Raw genomic sequence first — 19597 nt, forward strand, 5'->3', positions numbered from 1 at the left:
AGGTCTCGGGGGAGAAATGATTAAATGTATGGACAGAAATATATAGCCCACCCTCTTCCATATCTTGCATTAGGTCAGTTTGAACATGGCTTTGCCCCCCATCAGTCAGACCTGACATGGATCCTGGAGCCTGGGGATCAGGCCTATCCCAGCTACCATCACCAGAGAACACATCCATGACAAACCCAAATTCCTAATTCCTAAACTACTTCAAGTCACCCCATATTGTAGCCACTCAGGAACAGAAGAAGCTTTGTTTAAAAAAAAAACAAACAAAAAAAACTGCATGTTTTAATTCAAGAAATAAAAGTTCACAGGCAATCCAGGACAGGTGCCAGGAATTTGCTCTACACAATCAGCCACACCTGCTGCAAAGGTTCAGGCTCCGTGGAATCACTGTGGCCAGTGCCTCCTGAGATGCTCTTTCAGCTGGGGAATGGAAGGCAGCGACTCCTGACACTCGTGACAACGCAGGGGCAGCCTCAAGAGCTCAGGCATCCCATCTCGGACACTCACTGTGCCAGCGTCCTGTACCATCTCTATCACAGCTGCAAGCAAAGAAAAAAGTTCAGAGCCCAGCTACTCTGAAAAGCCAATATAAGATACCCCCCAGAAAAGTAAATCTGACTCCAAATAAAAATATGCCAGGTATCCTAAAGCTAGTAAACTTGAGGTTAAACCCACTGTGGGGAAAATGGGCTTGATCAGATTCTAAATCTGAGCAACCTGTTTTTGAAATAATTACATTCCTTTAGGACACACTGTAAGCAAACCGTGTTACATGTCACCACAGTGCTTTACTGCTGGTTAGCCCTTGGTCAGTGGTAGCTGCCATCATTAATGTCCCAGCATACTGAAGTTCCACAGTATACACACGGGGAAATGCTCCCTTCCACATACATGCAGTCCTCCCCTGTTAATTAACCACTTGTGACATGAGGCTGCCCCCAAGCTCCTATCCAGCTGATGGCAGAAAAGACAACTGTTCAGAGCTTTCACATCCACGAACTCCAATATTTCTCAGAACAACCTTTAAGTCCCCTGTCATTACAATAAAACATCTTTCTGACTCTGACATAACAGCTTTCTAGGTCCCCCCCAAGAAGGTGGCTCAAAGCAAAGTGGCAATCCAAATATCCAGTTTATTTTTTTTATTATTTTTTTTAATCCAGTTTCTTTTAATGGGTCTCTCCGTATAGGGACACAAAGTGGTACATGGGCTTTTGAGGCCAGGTAATTATCTAAAGAAACAAGAAAATCAAATATAAGAATAGAAAAAAAAAAAAAGAATAGCTGAGAAAATGAAACAAATGTGAAAACTAAAGAACTCTGTTTACCTTGGGATTCTAGGAAGTATTCTGTATTGAAAGAATTCCAATGTTTTTTGTTTTTAAGGCAAGGAGAATCAAAATCCTGGCTGATCACATGAAGGTGTACATGGCTAGTTGAGAGAGAAGGAAATTGACCATTAAATCCATTAAAAACTATGGCTTAATCAAAATGACAAACAGTAAAAGTATGGGTATATAAAATATTGCTAGTGTTTCCATTTAATCTAATTCATTCAATCATTCACTTAAGAACATTTAATGCTTACTAAGTACCTACTAGAGCCAACCATTATTCTAGCACTGGGAATTTAGCAGTGAACAAAATGAGAAAGGCCTCTGCCCTTATAGAAATTATATTCTAGTAAGGAAAGACAAATTTTAAAAAGAAAACAAATAACAGGGAGAATTCAAATCATTAACATTGCTAAGGAGGGCGCCTGGGTGGCTCAGTCAGTTGAGCGGCTGCCTTCAGCTCAGGTCATGATCCCAGGGTCCTCGGATTGAGCCCCACATTGGGCTCCCTACTCAGTGGAGAGTCTGCTTCTCCCTCTCCCTCTGCCTGCCACTCTGCCTACTTGTACTCTCTCTCTCTGTCAAATAAATAAATAAAATCTTAAAAAAAAAAAAAAAAAACATTGCTAAGGAAAAACACAAACCAGGGAAATGGGACACAGAGTGCTCAGGGGCTAGAAGTTACCTCTTTAGCTAGAGTGTTCAAGGAAGGCCACTCCCAGGCAGTGATTTGAGCTGAGAAAGCAGTCAGGCAAGCAAAGATCTGGAGAAAGAATGTTTTGGGGAGTGGCAATGCCAAGTGCAAAGACCCTAAGATAAGAAAGAACTTGGCGCAACTGAGGAACAGAAAGGTGATAGATAGGGCTGGAATGGTTCGAGCTGAGGAAGAGAGACTAGGTGGGAGTCAGAAAATAAAGAATCTTACAGGCTGACAAGAGGTCTGCAGTGTATTCTGCTTACATTGTCTCTGATTTGCACTTTTAAAAGATCACTCTGGCTGCCCTGCAGAGAAAGAACTATAAAGAGGGTAACAATGGATACAGAGAGGAGTTAGGAAACTACTGCAGAAATAATCACACCTTAGATTAGAGCTGTAGTGTTCGGAATATATTTTGCAATAGAACCAATAGGACTTCCTAATGGATTAGATGTGGTTTGGGGGAGGTGCCACTTACAGAGATGGGGAAGCTTAAAGGAAAAGCAGGTTTGGGGCAGAAAACCAGGAGTTCTCTTTTGGACTTGTTAAACACTTTTTGTATAAATACGACTCTTAGAATCATTAGTATTTTCTATCCTCCCAATAAATAATCAAAACCAACCAATACATGCAGGAATCCAAAATGGAATATAGGCAGTATCAAACAAACCTAACAGTATTACAAACGAATAAGGGAACCACACTGAAGGGGCTCAGGAAGAAAATAGTGAAATGAACTTCGGAAAAGAGTAGTTTGGATACTGTAAAGATGGAAAGAACTATACAGAAATACTGTTGAGTAAATGTCTTTCTCACAGGGTTATGGGTTAGCTAGCAATTCTGTAATTGTTTTATGTATATACTAAGACCAAACAGGAAAGTGAATTTATTATAGCTAATGAGAGCCAGATTTTTCACCCTTGGAGAAAGAAATTACAATAAAGGAAAGGGGGAGACAAGAATGAATCGTGTAGAATTGAACTGGAGCCAGAGATACCAGTATAAGCTTGTGTTTTTCTGTACACATACAGAAATAGATAAAGAAAGAAATACGGAGATGTGTGTATCTGTATGGATTAGGATTCACACATGTATTTCCTGGCCCTATCTGCCGAAAGGACCTAGGAGTAAAGACACCCTGGAATCAACCACTTCTCTCAATATAGAAACCTAGTATCCAAGTCTTGGTTTATAAATATCTTTCTTTCTCCAATAAAATGAACTAAATAAAATAAAAAGTTCATTCCAGGGCGAGAACAGGAAAAATACAGGATAAGCCTGGAATATCTTATTCCAGAAAATAAAGAAGTGCTCAAAAAATGTTGGGGCCCTGTCAAATGATTCGGGACTCAACCTAAAGGAGCTTCCAAGGACTAAAGCTAGAACAATTTGAGCAACAAAATGAATAATGATAGACTAAATTAAAACCTATAGAATAAAATATCCATGAGTCCACACTGACAAATAACTGAATAAATACATAGTGGGGGAGAAGGGACAACTCTTCCATACAGAAGAATTCTAATTAATAAAAAAAATCACCATTAGGTAAACACCACAGTAATAACTCTTGCAGGCAAGACCTTCCAATAAATGCTAAAATCACTGGGCAAAAGTTTGAGGAGAAACAGGATACTAGCATAGTCTCTAACTATTCAAGACATTCATCAATTACAAAGGGAAATAGTAACTCAGGAGAAAAACCTGGCAGACATCACCCTAAAAAAATGATCAAGGTTAATATGAGCAATAAGCCATCTCGACATCACGTACTCCTTGATATGAATGTACTGAGAAGGACACAACATCACCTCTGTGGTATTGGGGGGGGGGGGTGCGGGGGAAGCATAACCTCAATCTAATCATGAAAAAATATCAGAAAAATCCAAAATGAGAGACATCCTATAAAACCAACCAGTAATTGGGACGCCTGGGTGGCTCGGTCAGTTAGGTGTCTGCCTTCGGCTCGGCTCATGATCCCAGGGTCCTGGGATCGAGTCCCACATCGGGCTCCTTGCTCAGCGGGGAGTCTGCTTCTCCCTCTCCCTCTGCCTGCTGCTCCCCCGCTCATGCTCTCTGTCTCTGACCAATAAGTAAATAAAATCTTTAAAAAAAAAAAAACAACCACCAGTAATCATCAAAAGTGTCAAGGTCATAAAAACTAGGAAAGGAGAAGGAAGTGTCACAAGTTAGGAGAAACTAAGGAGAGACAACAAATAAATCCAATGCAGGATCCTGGATTAGATCCTGGAGCAGAAAAACATAAAAATAAAAAAATAAAAAATAAAGAAAGGTGAAATTCAAATAAGGTCTAGAGTTTAATTAGTGGTGATATTATGGAAGATCTTTGTTTTGCTTCACACTTTTATATTTTCTAAACAGAAATATATTACTTTTACAAGAAAAAAAAATCTGTTACCCTTTCCTTTCCATACTGTTTATTCAAAATTATAAATAGTGATCATAAAAGGATATGTGAGTGGCAAATTACTGCTCATTTTGCTTCCCACCCACACTTGCCACAGCTCTTTTTAACATTCTTAGAACAATAGCATGTATTACATAAAAAAGGTATGGACACCATGATTACTATGTGAAAAGCACTCTGTAGTCAAAGGGCTCTGTTAGTCATGGGCTGTGCAGCACTGGAGAAATAGGATTATAATTATGGGTGACTTTTGCCCTAAATTTTTGAATAAGATTTTAACAAAAAAATATATACAGTTGATCCTTGAGCTGACCCCCCCACACTATCAAAAACCCAAAAGTGTAATTTTTTACTCCCCCCAAAACTACTAATATCCTACTGTTGATCAGAAGCCTCACCAATAACATAAACAGTCCATTAACACATATTTTGTATGCTATATATATTATATACTGAAATCTTACAATAAAGTAAGGCAGAGAAAAGAAAAAGTTCTTAAAGTCACAATGAAAATACATTTACAGTATTTTACTATATCAAAAAACATCTGCATATAGGTGGACCAGCACAATTCAAACCTATGTTGTTCAAGGATCAACTGCATTTTTTTTTTGTTATTTTCTAAAGTGTTCTATTTCTTTTTTTAAATTTTATTGTTATGTTAATCACCATACATTACATCATTAGTTTTTGATGTAGTGTTCCATGATTCATTGTTTGCATATAACACCCAGTGCTCCATGGAGAACGTGCCCTCTTTAATACCAATCACCAGGCTAACCCATCCCCTCACCCCCTCCCCTCTAGAACCCTCAGTTTGTTTTTCAGAGTCCATCGTCTCTCATGGTTCGTCTCCCCCTCCAATTTCCCCCCCTTCATTCTTCCCCTCCTATGTTCTTCTTTTTTTTTTCTTAACATATATTGCATTGTTTCAGAGGTACAGATCTTGCACAATTCACAGCGCTTACCAGAGCACATACCCTCCCCAGTGTCTATCACCCAGTCACCCCATCCCTCCCACCCCACCCCCCACTCCAGCAACCCTCAGTTTGCTTCCTGAGATTAAGAATTCATCATATCAGTGAGGTCATATGATACGTCTTTCTCTGATTGACTTATTTCACTCGGCATAACACCCTCCAGTTCCATCCACGTTGCTGCAACTGGCAAGATCTCATTCCTTTTGATGGCTGCATAATATTCCATTGTATATATATACCACATCTTCTTTATCCATTCATCTGTCGATGGACATCTTGGCTCTTTCCACAGTTTGGCTATTGTGGACATTGCTGCTATAAACATCGGGGTGCACGTACCCCTTTGGATCCCTACATTTGTATCTTTGGGGTAAATACCCAGTAGTCAACTGCATTTTTTTTAAATGAGGCCCAACATACATCAACCCTATGACCTAGCAACTTCACTTCCAGGAATTTACCAAAGGGCAAAAAAATGAAGTATGTGCATGATATACACAACAACATACATGAATCTCAAAATCATAATGCTAAAAAAGGTCCGACAGAAGAAAAGTACACATTGTATGATTCCACTTATATGAAGCTCTAGAACAGGCAAAACTAACCTATGCGGAAAGAAATCAGAACAACGCTTGAGGGTTGAGGGGAAGATTAATTGAAAAGAAGCGCAGGGGAACTTTCTGGGATATGACAGAAATGTTCTGTATTTTAATCAGAGTGACAGTTACATGGCATAAATGTTTGTCAAAACTGATCAAACTATAAATTTTGTGCATTCTGTTGTATGTAAGTTACGCCTCTATTTTTTTTTAAGATTTTATTTGACAGAGAAAGACACAGCGAGAGAGGGAACACAAGCAGAGGGAGTGGGAGAGGGGGAAGCAGGCTTCCCTCTGAGCAGGGAGCCCAATGCAGGGCTCGATCCCAGAACCCTGGGATCATGACCTGAGCCAAAGGCAGACGCTAATGACCGAGCCACCCAGGCGCCCCAGTGATGCCTCAATTAAAAAAAAAAAAATACTGATGGGGGAAAAAATGTGGCACAAAAATTTCATTTGGTTAAAGTGGCCCATCATATAAGTCATAATTCGCTGAATAAAATGTGAAGAATGTTGGGCAGTTAAAAAAAAATAACCAAAAGAAATTCTGACACATGCTACAGCAGAGACAGACCTTGAAGACATGATCCTAAGTGAAATAAGCAGTCACAAAAAGACAGCTACTGTATGATTCCACTTATATGAAGCACCTAGAGTAGTCAAATTTATAGAAACAGAAAGTAGAATGATAATTGCCAGGGACTGTAGAGCGGAACGGGATGTAGTTTGGGAAGACGAAAAAGGATCTAGAAGCAAACGATGGTGATGGCTGCATAACAATGTAAATGTACTTAAATGCCAATGAACTGTAACACTTAAAATCATTAAAATGTTAAATCTTGTTAGGTATATTTTATCACCAAAAAAACAAACAAATACAAGATAAAAACTCCAAAATCCAATTAGTCTGCTTATCTTGTTGCTTAGCTCTAAAGAACTATGGTGATCTGCCTTGCTTGCATTCTTTAAAAAGACTGTTATTCCTTTCTGAATACTTCTGGGTATGAGCCAAAGGCAAACAGGCTCTATATTTTTCTCTCATTTTACTTTAAATCTTAGATCTACTGAGTTGTCACAATAAAAGTCAGTGATGTTTGTCTCCTTCAAAGCAGTGGTCCTTAATTGTTTAGGAGTTTACAGATGCTTCTGAAAAATCTTAATAAAAGTCACAGGCACAAAAAATAAAAAGAAAAATCAAGGCAAGTCGGGCATAAGGGTGGAAGTTTCAGCCCACCTTCCTTGGAAACATCCCACCCTAGTCCCCTGGGCCTCGGAACTATCAGCACACCTCGGCTGAATCCATCTGTCCACCTAGACAGAACCAGAATGCACCGGCACTACACACGACACTTACCTCATGCTGGGAATGGCATGGTAACCCAAACGGAAGCGGAGTTTGCTGGACCCAGCAAAATCTGTGATCATCTTTTCCCCCACAGTGTGCATGTGTTTAAGGAGCTCAAGGTGTTCCCTGGTCACAGCCTTCAGACTGGAAATGGAAGCCCATGGTAAGACCAGCCAGTGATGACGAGCCTTGGGATATTTATCCTTAATCACCACCACCTGCTCATCTTTGTAAACCTAGCAGAGGGGCATAAGAGAAGGAACAGACATCTACCACACATCTTCTGCATGCCAGGTGCTGTCATATTCACTAACTCACTTAACTCCCAACACAATCTTATGTAAAAGGTTTCAGTATCCCAATTTCGTCAGATGAGAACTGAGACTTGGAACATGTCTTGCACTGTCACAGAGTTAACAAAGTGGGAAGTCTAAGATTGTAAACCAGGTCTAGTTGACTCCAGAGTTCAGTCACCACACTACAAAGAATAAACAGAAAATGCATAGTACAAAATAGTTCCCAAGGTTCTGATGTAACATCCCCGCAAGCATTAATTCAAATGCACTCTTCTCCACTCTAACCCAGCAGACCACGTGTCACAATCATGTGTTCCAAGAAGCCCTACCAGATCTGGCCCTTTGTCACCCAGGATGTAATTTAAGAAGAACTCAGACTCCTCCCAGGATGATGCCTGACTATTAATCCCAGGGAGCCCAATAACTACAGTCACAATATATTACCTGACACTCCCTTGAAAGAAACCCCACTAAGGTTAACACAACTTCCCTTAATAGCACCCAGAAGTTTAGGAGGAACAAAGAAGAGGGGATATTCATTTAAGGAACTGAGCTTCTCTCCAACCAATTCCAGTTGCTAACTTACTGATAATGGGAAAAGACGCTTGGTTCTCACAAAATAGCCCGATAAAACGAACCTCAGTCAGAAGGACTGATCTCCTTTGCTTTCACTTGTAGTTATGACCTCTGTGGAGTAGTCACTTAAAACATGAAGTGTATTGGGGCGCCTGGGTGGCTCAGTTGTTAAGCATCTGCCTTCGGCTCAGGTCATGATCCCAGGGTCCTGGGATCGAGCCCCGCATCGGGCTCCCTGCTCTGCGGGAAGCCTGTTTCTCCCTCTCCCACTCCCCCTGCTTGTGCTCCCTCTCTCACTGTGTCTCTCTCTGTCAAATAAATAAATAAAATCTTAAAAAAAATAAAATAAAATAAAAATGATGCGGGAGAAATCTATTTAAAAAAAAAAAAAAACATGAAGTGTATTTCAATGCCAAAATGCTATTCTGACCTGCATTTTGGGATCCTGCATAGAAATTTTCAAGCCTTGACTCCAGTGGCCCAATGATTCCTGAAACAAAAGGGGGCCATAAAAATTGCAAATGTCAATAGTTGTATTTGGCATTAGTTAATATTGTATGTCAGCAAAGCCCAACCAAACTTAGCAATGAGATTAGTTTTTAAGAATTAAGCTATACCCCCTTTACTCAATCGTTTGCCTTTATAACCTAAACCGGCTCCATTTTCTTCCTATACAGGATTCAGAGCTGTGTGTCTAGACGAAGGCTGGAGATGCCAGAGTGTCAACTGCATCTTCTTCGCCCTCTCCCACTCCATCTACAGCCTAACTACATTTCCACTTTGACATCAGGATGCGAATCACATGATCTATGAACAGTGTTCCAATGCTAACCTTCTACAGATAAACATAAGACTGACCCATTTTAGCAGTTCCATGCTAAGCACACCGCCATTATCTCCCTACCGTCAAGTGGCTTAACCTCAGGAATTCAAGAGAAAAGTACATGAAGGGACATTCACCCAAGTGACTGGTGACACAAACAAGTGACTCTTTCATCATGGTTAATAAGCCTTGTCATGGTTAATAACCCATTATGCGTATCTGGGCTTTACAGTGTACAAAACAATCAAGCAGTCATTATATCTCATTTAATCTCCACATCATCTATCAAGCACACCGCCCTCACCTTTTTGGTAGATGCATCTTTCCCTTTCTTTGAGGGCACAGAGGATTGGCCAGGGTCACTCCCAGGTTCCAGTCCTCTACAGGACTCAGCTTCCTGGGCAGCATCCCTTTCTACAGAATCACTGTTGCCTGACCTCTTTCTCTTCCTGTGTGTTTCTAGGCCAGGGCTCTCTGCCTCTTCCTCAAACTCTACAATATATGGATAAAGTTCATTCACCATGTGGAGAACTTGGCCAGGCTGCAGCTTCACCTCTTGGTCCTTCCCAATTATGACTGAGTCAATGCTGGTGGGATTGACCCCTACCTATAAATAATCAGAAAATAATTACAAAGATAGCAATAATACCATTAGCAGCATAGCCACTGCTATGTTAACCACTTACTGCATGCCAGGCACCATGCTTAATGCTCACTCCCCACACATGACAGAGAAGCTTTTATTGGTTGGCACAAACACTCTAAAATCAACAGCATAAGAAAATCATCAAGTATAAAATGGAAATCCAAATTACAAACATACATACCTGCTTCACCTTGACATATCCTTTGTTACACTCTGCTTTCAACTGTACTGAAAGAGATTTTAAAAAGTTAAACCTAAATGCCACAAAGAACCAAGCACTTGCTCCTATTCTCCTTACAGGACAATGAAGCCTCACTCCAGGAGGCAACTTGACTGTGGTTTCCTCAAAGGCCTATGAGCAAAATTGCCTGTTATGCAGGTGGCTGGGCTCCAAAGCCTTCCATAAAATGTCCACCAGCACACATACTCCCTTAGCTCCTGCTAATATCCCTACGAAGCAGCTTCACAGAATCCCCACAAATCTCGCTATTCCAGAGCCCTTGGCCCACTTAGGATCACAGACTCTGCAGTCAGGGAAGGGACCCCATTCTCTCACAGACTCTTGGTTCATAATTATATCAGGCTTCCACTATTTAATAAAACTATGAGATGCTTTCAATAGAAAAAGGCAAAAGATACACTTCTGGAAAAGAGAAGTTCAGCTGGCCTTAGTAGGCAGAGTGATTATTCTAGGAAGAGGATTGCAGGAACAGAACAGTCTGAGCATATGTGAGAAGAAATAACATTAAATACTTGTGTTCAGAGAAGTGAACAGTTTCTAGGGGGAGACAGGGTGCACAGACACCACAGCTGCTCTCCAGGAAAGAACAGGCAGAAGACAGGCTGACATACAAGTCCCTACAGTTGCTGTTGTGAAATGGGGACAGAGTGAAAAGCAGTATTTGCTTCTGTATCTCAGACCTAGCCAGCTCAAGTATGTTTTTTTTTCCCCATTTAGATTAACTCATGTGGAAAAAATCATAATCAGTACTGCAGACTCCAAGCACTGAGAAACTCTATGGGGAACACACATGTGGGGGTCTGGTAGCAGTGAGCATGTCCAGAGTTTATATGTAAAAAAATGAGGTACATGGTAAGGCTTTTTCCTAAGGACGTTCTTTTCATTAAATCCCAGGAAAGGCATTTCAAGAGCTAGATGCCATAGTCTTATAAAGATAACCCCCTCTGTGTGAGGCATTATGTAAAGGTGGAACTATCCCATCACTTCTCAGACATGGTTTCAGGCTGGAGGTCCCAGAATTAACTGTCTCACTGCTCAATGAGGAATCTCCCTGGGCAAAGCAGGGTACAAGATTCAGGTCCATCACCCCATAGTAACAGGATGGAACCTGCCTATTCTCAACACTGAATATTAACCACTTCCAGAGGGTAGAATCTGGGGTGAATGGGTCCCTGGTGTTAGCTAAAAGAGCTCAGTTCCTGAGTTTTGTTTATGGCAGACAAAAAGATTCTACCAATAGCATCCAGGAAATGTGCATCTTGGGTTATCATTATCCTGAGGAACAAAACACAGTAATCTGCACATTGCTATGACCAAGTACCTTGCTGTCGAGAACATTTCTTGTCAACAATCTTGGTCTCTGGGCCACGCCCAACCATGACTGCTTCCAAATGGGGAAGTTTGATTCGCTGGTGCCGGTTATCCTGTCTCACCAACCAGCACACCCTCATCATTACTCTGAGAGAAAAAAACAGAAGAGAATCACTGGAAAAATTAGCACAAGTCCTCCAGGACCACACCCCAGCACCACCACATACGCCATCTACCAGTGACTTCACCTAGGTCTCAATTTTCTCACCTCTAAAACATGATGATGACAGGACTCATGAGGCTGTTGTGAGAATTAAATATGATAATGTATATATTTACCTCCATGCCTAAATCAGGCTAAGCAATCAAATATTATGTTTATTGATATACTCTACGTGCTGACCATTAGCCTACACACTGAGGATAAAAGAATAATTAAACATTGTCCCTATCCTTGAGGGGCCTGGAGTATAGGTGGGGCAGACAGACTCATATGTCAATTATTACAATATGATGTGATAAGCACCATAAAAAGGGATTAACCAAATATGGCATTAGCCCAGGGAAAGGAATAACTGACTCTTGTAAGTAATATCAAAAACAGCTTAATGAGGAAGGGATATTTATGCTGAGTTTTAAAGCATGAGAAGGAGTTTGCATGGCAGAGAATTAAGGACATAAGAACAGAGTATGTTCTTCAGTCCACAGGCATCTTTATGTATATTAGGTTTCCCTCCTTAATCATCATTAACATATCAATATTAGAACAATACATTTTATTGCCATCTAACAGAAGACTGTCATAATAAATATGCAAACCTACAATGTCTAAAGTGTGAATGTGGCCCCTCTGTGCAATACACAAACTGCACAACAGTGAAGGAACTGGTTTACTTTTGAAAACAACCTTTAGGAGCGCCTGGGTGGCTCAATGGATTAAGCATCAACTCTTGATTTCAGCTCAGGTCATGATCTCAGGGCTGTAAGATGGAGCCCTGCATTGGGCTCTGGGCTCAGTGGGACGTCTGCTTAAGATTCTCTCTCTCTGCCCCTCCCCACCCACCCATCCCAATCACCGCTCCCTCTGCATGCGCACACACACTTTCTCTCTCTAAAATTAATAAATAAATCCTAAAAAAGGAAGGAAGGGAGGGAGGGAGGGAGGAAGGAAGGAACGAACGAACGAACGAACGAACAAACAACCTTCATGGCCACATAGGGTATCAGTAGAAGGGAGAGAGACAAGAAATTTGGGAGGAAAAAAAAAAAGAAAGAAATTTGGGAGAGAGATGAGGCCTGAACAAAGGCAGGGCAAAGGGAATGGAGAGGAAGAAGATCCAGAAAAATTGTGAAGGTAGACTTAATTACTGACTGTATTTGGGGAATGACAAAGGAGTAAAGGGAGACATCAATCAAGACTTCTAATTTGGAAACAGCCATTAACCACACTGAGAAATAAACAAGGAGACATAATTTGAAGTTAAATGGCAGATGAAGAAGGGATGATTTCTGATTGAAACACAATTAGATTAAGATCCACAGGTCAAGGTAGGATATATGGGTAGAAAGCTCAGGGAGAGGAATGGGCAGAATGTATATATTTGAGAGCCATCAACATGTCAGAGAAGGTGAGGCAAAGAGAGAGCATGAGATCACCCAGAGAGGGAGAGCAGGAAATTATGCACAGAGACAGGACTAGGATCTTTGGGATGCCTCCAGAAACTGACCATTCAAGCCTCTAATACCCTCTGAGAAATGTGCCGTGCAGGCAAGGCAGCACTTATCAAGCCCTCTGCACAAGCTCTGTGTCCAAAGGGAACAAAAAGGAACAAGATTTTTAAAAATCAGAGTTTTATTACCAACTGCAAAGAAAGGATAATGCAAAGGAGTGAGCAAATGAGTGCTGAAGAGGTGCAAAGTCAAAGAAATTTGATCAGTCAGGAAAGGCTTTGGAAACCACCCAACTGAAAAGGCCGAGAAGATTGATAAGAAAATAAGTGGGAGGGGACATTCCATTTTTTTTTTTAAGATTTTATTTATTTATTTGACAGAGAGATAGGCAGAGAGGCAGGCAGAGGGAGAGGGAGAAGCAGGCTCCCCGCTGAGCAGGGAGCATGATTCGAGGCTCAAACCAACTGAGCCACCCAGGTGCCCCGGGACATTCCATTTTTAAAAGCACAAGTGACAGGGACACCTGGCTCAGTCCGAAGAGCACGCAACTCTTGATCTCTGGGTCACTGAGTTCAAGCCCCACACTGGGTGTGGAGATTCTTAAATAAATAAAACTTAAAAAAAAAAAAAGGTACAAGTGACAGCACAGATTTCAGCAATAAGCCACAGGTAAGGGGTAGAAAGCAGACCTTATTAGCTGACCCAGAGGAGCTGCCCCAGAGAATTACTAAAAAATTGCAGAGGTACTGAACACTAGGCTGAAAAGTTTAGACTTCACAATCAACAAGAGACAACTGCCAAGTTATTGAGCTGCAGAGCAAAGTGAAACAACAGCTGTGTGTAGGCAGGCTGGAGCAGAGAAGTCTAGAGTCAGAGATTAGTCACGAGGCCGTCAACATAATGACCAGTGTGAGGTCCAAAAGTTCAGGCAGGTCTTTGGGAAGGAATGGATGCAAGAGCATGAAGAGTCAGCTGCATACCTAAAATCCTGAAACTGGAGCCTCAAATGATGATGATGCTACAGGCAAGTCCCACTTTTAAACGCTATGTGTTCAGAGGGGCATCTGTTTGCACTTGCTGGAAACTGATGAATGAGCAGGTAATGGACTGAGAAGTGAAGTATGTCTTCATCAGGCCTTGGGAAATAAGTCATGGTGACTGACTACTCACAGTAATAAAAGAAATCTGGAGAGAGCACAATTTGAGAGCAGGGACAGGAAGGAATCTGATGGGCCGCTGAGAGCATGGCTGGCTGTTGCAGGATAATAGGAACTACCCCTCCTGCCCTATACACACACTCATTCCCACCAAAATTCTCAAGTTATGATGTTCCTATTTACTACTTCTTGAGAAGCTAAAGCAGTGACTGCACAATGCTCACGCAACTAACGTTAAGCAACATTTTGGCCCATTTTAGCCTCCAGTTCCAATTTCTAGGAATGAAGCATTTTAGAATATGGGGAGTACATAATGATAGGTGCTCCTGAATCTTTAAATTGGTCCATCCAATAAAACTCCATAAACTGCAAGTTCTAGGACAGAAGTCAAGCCCATTTTTTGCTTACCAATATATCTCCAACACTTAATACTTGGCATACAGGAACGCAATATATATTGCAAGTAAATCACCAGATGATAATCCTATCCAGATTCTCATCCCTTTCTTCTCTTTCCCCTGCTCCAGTTCCTCTTAAGTGGTCCTTTGCTCCTCTCTTTGGGCAATCCCATCCTCACATCTAGGCAGATAAATCCTAATTCTCTATTTTCTAACTCCCTACTTTTCATTCCAGGAAAAAATTCTGGTTATATCTTAAGGAACCAAAGTGATCTGATAGGCCACACAAGCCCAGCAATCTGATAATGTGGAACAGTGCTGTCCAGTAGAATTTTTTGCAATGATGGAAGTATCGTTAACCTGCATTGTCTAATAATGTAGCCACCATGTGACAATCAAGCATCCGAAATGTAGCTAGCGCAACCAAGGAACTAAAGTTCTTAGATTTTTTTAAACATACATTTAAATAGCTACATGTGGCTGATGGCTACCATGATATCCAACTCAGCCCCAGAAATTTGCCCAAACTGGTAAGTACCAAATTCCTCAGGCTTGAGGTTAAGACCCTCATACTCTACCCCCACAAAGGTTACTTATGTCACCTCCTACTTCCTTTCATAGAACTAGCCCACCCTTCCCTTCCCCTAGACTCACATACGTTTATTCTTACACACAAATACATCCCTCAGGTATGATGTACTGAGTCACATCTCCCAAGTAAGTCATTCTTTTTTTTTTTTTTTTTTTTAAAGATTTTATTTATTTATTTGACAGAGAGACACAGCGAGAGAGGGAACACAAGCAGGGGGAGTGGGAGAGGAAGAAGCAGGCCTCCTGCCGAGCAGGGAGCCCGACGTGGGGCTCGATCCCAGGACCCTGGGATCATGACCTGAGCCGAAGGCAGACGCTTAACGACTGAGCCACCCAGGCGCCCCCCAAGTAAGTCATTCTTAATATGATCTCCTGGCATTGGATTATACCGTTTCCTCCTTCCTAGAATCCCAAATCCTTCTCAATTCCCAAGTCCCACCTCCTCCAGGGAGGCCTTCACTGAACTATCTTGTCTTCTCTACATCTTGCCATAGGGTGTGGTCAATTTATCTTCACAGTTCTCTGAAAATTAAATGTGGATGTAATTCTACTCTCCAAATGAGATTATAATCTCCTTATATACAGCCTGCATCACTACCCATCCATACAGAAAACTCAGGTCTCTAGAAGATTATGGCCCTAGGCTAGGCCTGGCCTTATACTTCTCAATATCCTCTGGTGTTCGGCATACCTTTATCTAGTGCATACTATCTGCTAGGCACTTGTTAAATGTCTTACTTTTATTATCTCATTTAATTTTCCCAGCAACTCTCATTCTAAGGAAAAGAAAATTTAAGGCTTAAGAAAAAATAGGTAACCTATTTTTAGTTTGGCATAACCAATGTGTGCCAGAGATAGGATTTGAATCAATTCTAAAGAACGGGTTTTTGTTTTTTTTTAAAGATTTTATTTATTTATTTGAGAGAGAGAGAATGAGAGAGAGCATGAGAGGGAGGAGGGTCAGAGGGAGAAGCAGACTCCCTGCTGAGCAGGGAGCCCGATGCGGGACTCGATCCTGGGACTCCAGGATCGTGACCTGAGCCGAAGGCAGTCGCTTAACCAACTGAGCCACCCAGGCGCCCTAAAGAATGGGTTCTTAATCACTACACCATATACCTTTTGTCTTCACTCATTTGATCATTCAATTAAAATTACTATGTGCCGGGGCGCCTGGGTGGTGCAGTCAGTTAAGCATCCGACTCGTGGTTTTGGCTCAGGCTGTGATCTCAGGGTCATGAGATCAAGCCCCACGTCGAGCTCCATGCTCAGCATGCAATCTGCTTGAGATTCTCTCTCTCTATCCCTCCCAGTCGTGTGCTCTAAAATAAATAAATAAATCTTTTTAAAAATTTACTACATGTCTACAGTGTGCCTTGTGCTATTCTAGTACTGAGAAAAAAAAAATAATACATATCACTCATATAATGGAGGTATAATATATCATGCCTGCCTTCAAAAGGCTCAGTCTTGTCGGGGAGAGAAACACAAAAACATTTATAATAAATGTAGTAAGTATAGTGATTGGTCTGTGCAGAGTATCATGGGAGCACAAGGCTGGAGTACCCAACCCAGACATGGAGAAAGGAGATGTCAAGGAAGATTTCCTATAGGAGTCAGACCTAAAATGAGTCCTATATATAAGCCAGATTAACTAGGTGAAGGGTCATCCTAATTAGGTGAGGAGAAGGAAGTGGATAAAGGAAACAGGGAGAAAATTCAAGTCAAAGGGAATAGCAAGGGCAATGCACAAAGAAATAATAGACTGCACATGAAGAAGCAGTTCAGTGTTGCTACAACTTAAAATATGAGGCAGAAAAGAGGCTAGAGACACAGGCACGTCCAGAATAAGCAGAGCCCTGGGTGACTGCCTGAGAAGCTCAAACTTTAGAAGTTCCACTGGATTTTACAATTTAATAAACAATAAAAATTTGCTAAGTGAATGAGAAAAAAGATCAGATGAATGAACAGACAGATACTTAAAGATTATTAAGCAGGACTTTAACACAGATTTGTGTCAAAGATCATTTGAGGGAGGAGGGTACGTGTTACTTCTATCACCTCATGTGAGAAGATACATGGGGAACAGGACTGGAGGCAGGGAAATCGTTCAGAAGGCCATCACATTTCAGATGAAAGATGACAGTGCCTAAAGTAGTTCAAAGGTAGGGATGAAGAACAACACAGATTTGAGAAATATTTAGGGGGTAAAATCATCAGGACTTAGTGATCTAGGTGACCCTTTTTACCTTTGTGATGAGAGCAAGTTCAGGGAAGACAGTTCAGTTTCAGGCTTGTGAATTTGAACTGTGGGACTTGCAGGCAGAGCTGTCTAGTAGGGTGGTCAGAGGTGAGGGTGAAAGTCAGAAAAAAGGGTCTGACAACTTTGATTTGGGAGCATGTAGAAGGGAGTTAAAACCAAGCAAGTTGATGTGCTCTCAGGCAGTGTATCCAGAACAAAAAGAACAGTGAGCCAAAGTCACAAGCCTTGCAAATACCCAACATTTTAGGGGAGGAAGAAAAAAGACTACCCACAGGAGAAATGGCTGGTGAGAGAGACACATGGAGAAACAGCTAGAATGTAAGCTCCTTACAAGGAGGCACTTTGTCTTCCTAGTCTCTGTATCATAATAAATGTTTGTTAAATAAATCAGCTGAATGTATTATTCTGGAAAGCAAAGCAGTAGAGGAGTGAGAGTTTCAAAAGCAGCAAAGGTGACTAAAAAATGTCTATCTGGTTTGATAATTACTGTAACTTTAAGGTTAAAATTTCAAGGGAATGATAGGTCTCAAAGGGAGACTGAAGACAAGAGTGAAAGGTGAGGAAATGGAGATAGAATTTAGAATACTCTTTAAAATAGTTTGAATAAGAAGGGGAATAGAGTTACTGGATGAAATCTAAAGGAAGGATGGATCACTAAGACTTCCTTTCTTTCTAGCTTGGTAGGTTAGGGGGCAGGTGACCAGGAATCTGAGAAATCTGGCATGTTTATACAAAACTAGGACATAGGGGCAGAAAAGACAAATGAAAACAAGGTCTCATAGATGAAAATATAAAAGGTAAGAAGCAAAGACACAGGGATTCGCTTTTATCAGAGCAGAGTGAAAGAAAGGTAAAAAGGGTGTAAGTCTAAGACTTTTTTAAGAAGGGAAAGCAGGGGCAAAATTTTGAGGGAAAGCACATCTGATGACCTCAATCCACTCCATAAAATAGTAGGTAGGAGTGAGGTGTTTGGGAGCTTAATGAACAGTTGAAAAAAATCAATGTAATACAGTGGATAACATCCGGGCCTCTTAAGTTCAACTGCTTGAGTTCAAATCATGGCTCGGTAACCTACCCACTGTGTGATTTGACGCCAATCATTTAACCTAGGCCTTTAATTCTTTAGCTGTAAAACAACATTAAGAATTGCTCTACAACACAGGATTTTCACAAGGACTGAATGAGGAAGTATGCAAAGCTCAGTGTCTGGCAAAAAGTAAGCATTCAACACTATTATCACTGGTTAACAGTGAAGACAGGATAAAAGCAAGAGCTAAGGACATGTAAAAAGATCATCCCCCATCACTGACTGTGCAACTTAGGTGGAAGGGCACAAGTCTGTATTGTCTCCCTACATGTACAGTCTGGTCTCAAGTATTTTAACAATTCCTAATATGTTAGATTCCCTAAAGGCTCTAAACACTAATTCCAAATGGAAATTATATCCCTGCTTTTTTGAACCACTATCACTGCCTACATGATAAAAAGCTTGCTTCTTCTGGCCCTCCTATTAGGCCTGTTGAGGACGACGTGAAGGCCCCTCCAGTTCCTTTCAGGAAGCGCTTCTAGAGGAAACAATGCCCTTCCTGACAAGCTGAGCAGCCTCCTGGGCTGGACAATACCCTCTCTCTCTAATCTTTTTTTCTGCTTGTGTTGTGACCAAGCTGTGGGGTGAGAGGGGAGGTGAACGAACGTGAGGTGGGGCGGCGACCGAAAAACGGCCCAAGGGAGCTTGGCAAAATGAGACGCCTAGAGCCCGAGGACGGAGCAAAGCCTGACGGGGAAAAAGCCATAAAAGCATTATTCAAGGAACATGATTCAAGGGCAGTAACGACCCCGGTCCAGGACCCACAACCACGGTTTTCCACCCGGCCCGCAGAGGAGGTAGGCCAACAACTGCCTTACCTCGAGACCGCGGAGACAGACAAGCGCAAGTCACTCTTCAGAGCCGCACCACTTCCGGCGCTGTGTGATGACGTCACGAGGCCATCCAGGGAGCAACCGGTGATGTCACCAGTGCCCGTCCAAAGATTGGCTGAAAGGGTCTCTCCCAATACCCGGATCGGGAAGCGTCGGCTCCTATTGGTCCCTCTCGGGCCGAGGTCCTAGTGCGGTTTCTGGCAATGATCCCGTGGAGGACTAGCAGAGCTTCTCTCCATCCGCGAGTCTTTTCCCCGTCACCACCTCTCAGTCTGAGTCCGGAGAGACTTCAGGCAGCTGTCCTCTCTGTGG

At 41.7% G+C, this 19597-nt stretch overlaps 1 protein-coding gene across 2 annotated transcripts; it reads right to left on the minus strand.

Moving 5' to 3' along the window:
• Positions 1 to 274: 274 nt before the first annotated feature.
• On the minus strand, positions 275 to 19319 carry APTX (aprataxin). 2 transcript variants are annotated; one of them, XM_021691298.1, is made up of 8 exons: positions 19271 to 19319; positions 11299 to 11435; positions 9918 to 9964; positions 9395 to 9697; positions 8698 to 8757; positions 7405 to 7631; positions 1338 to 1441; positions 275 to 548 (listed from the first exon to the last, which is right to left on the minus strand). In XM_021691298.1, exons 2-8 carry the CDS (start codon positions 11429 to 11431, stop codon positions 394 to 396), a joined length of 1029 nt encoding a protein of 342 aa, XP_021546973.1. In that variant the 5' UTR covers positions 11432 to 11435; positions 19271 to 19319; the 3' UTR covers positions 275 to 393. The 2 variants fall into 2 exon arrangements, with proteins under 2 accessions (XP_021546973.1, XP_021546974.1); XM_021691299.1 differs by having other exon boundaries at positions 277 to 548; positions 9611 to 9697.
• Positions 19320 to 19597: the final 278 nt, after the last annotated feature.

This window comes from Neomonachus schauinslandi, chromosome 13 (assembly GCF_002201575.2).
Source record: "Neomonachus schauinslandi chromosome 13, ASM220157v2, whole genome shotgun sequence".
Lineage (NCBI taxonomy): Eukaryota > Metazoa > Chordata > Mammalia > Carnivora > Phocidae > Neomonachus > Neomonachus schauinslandi.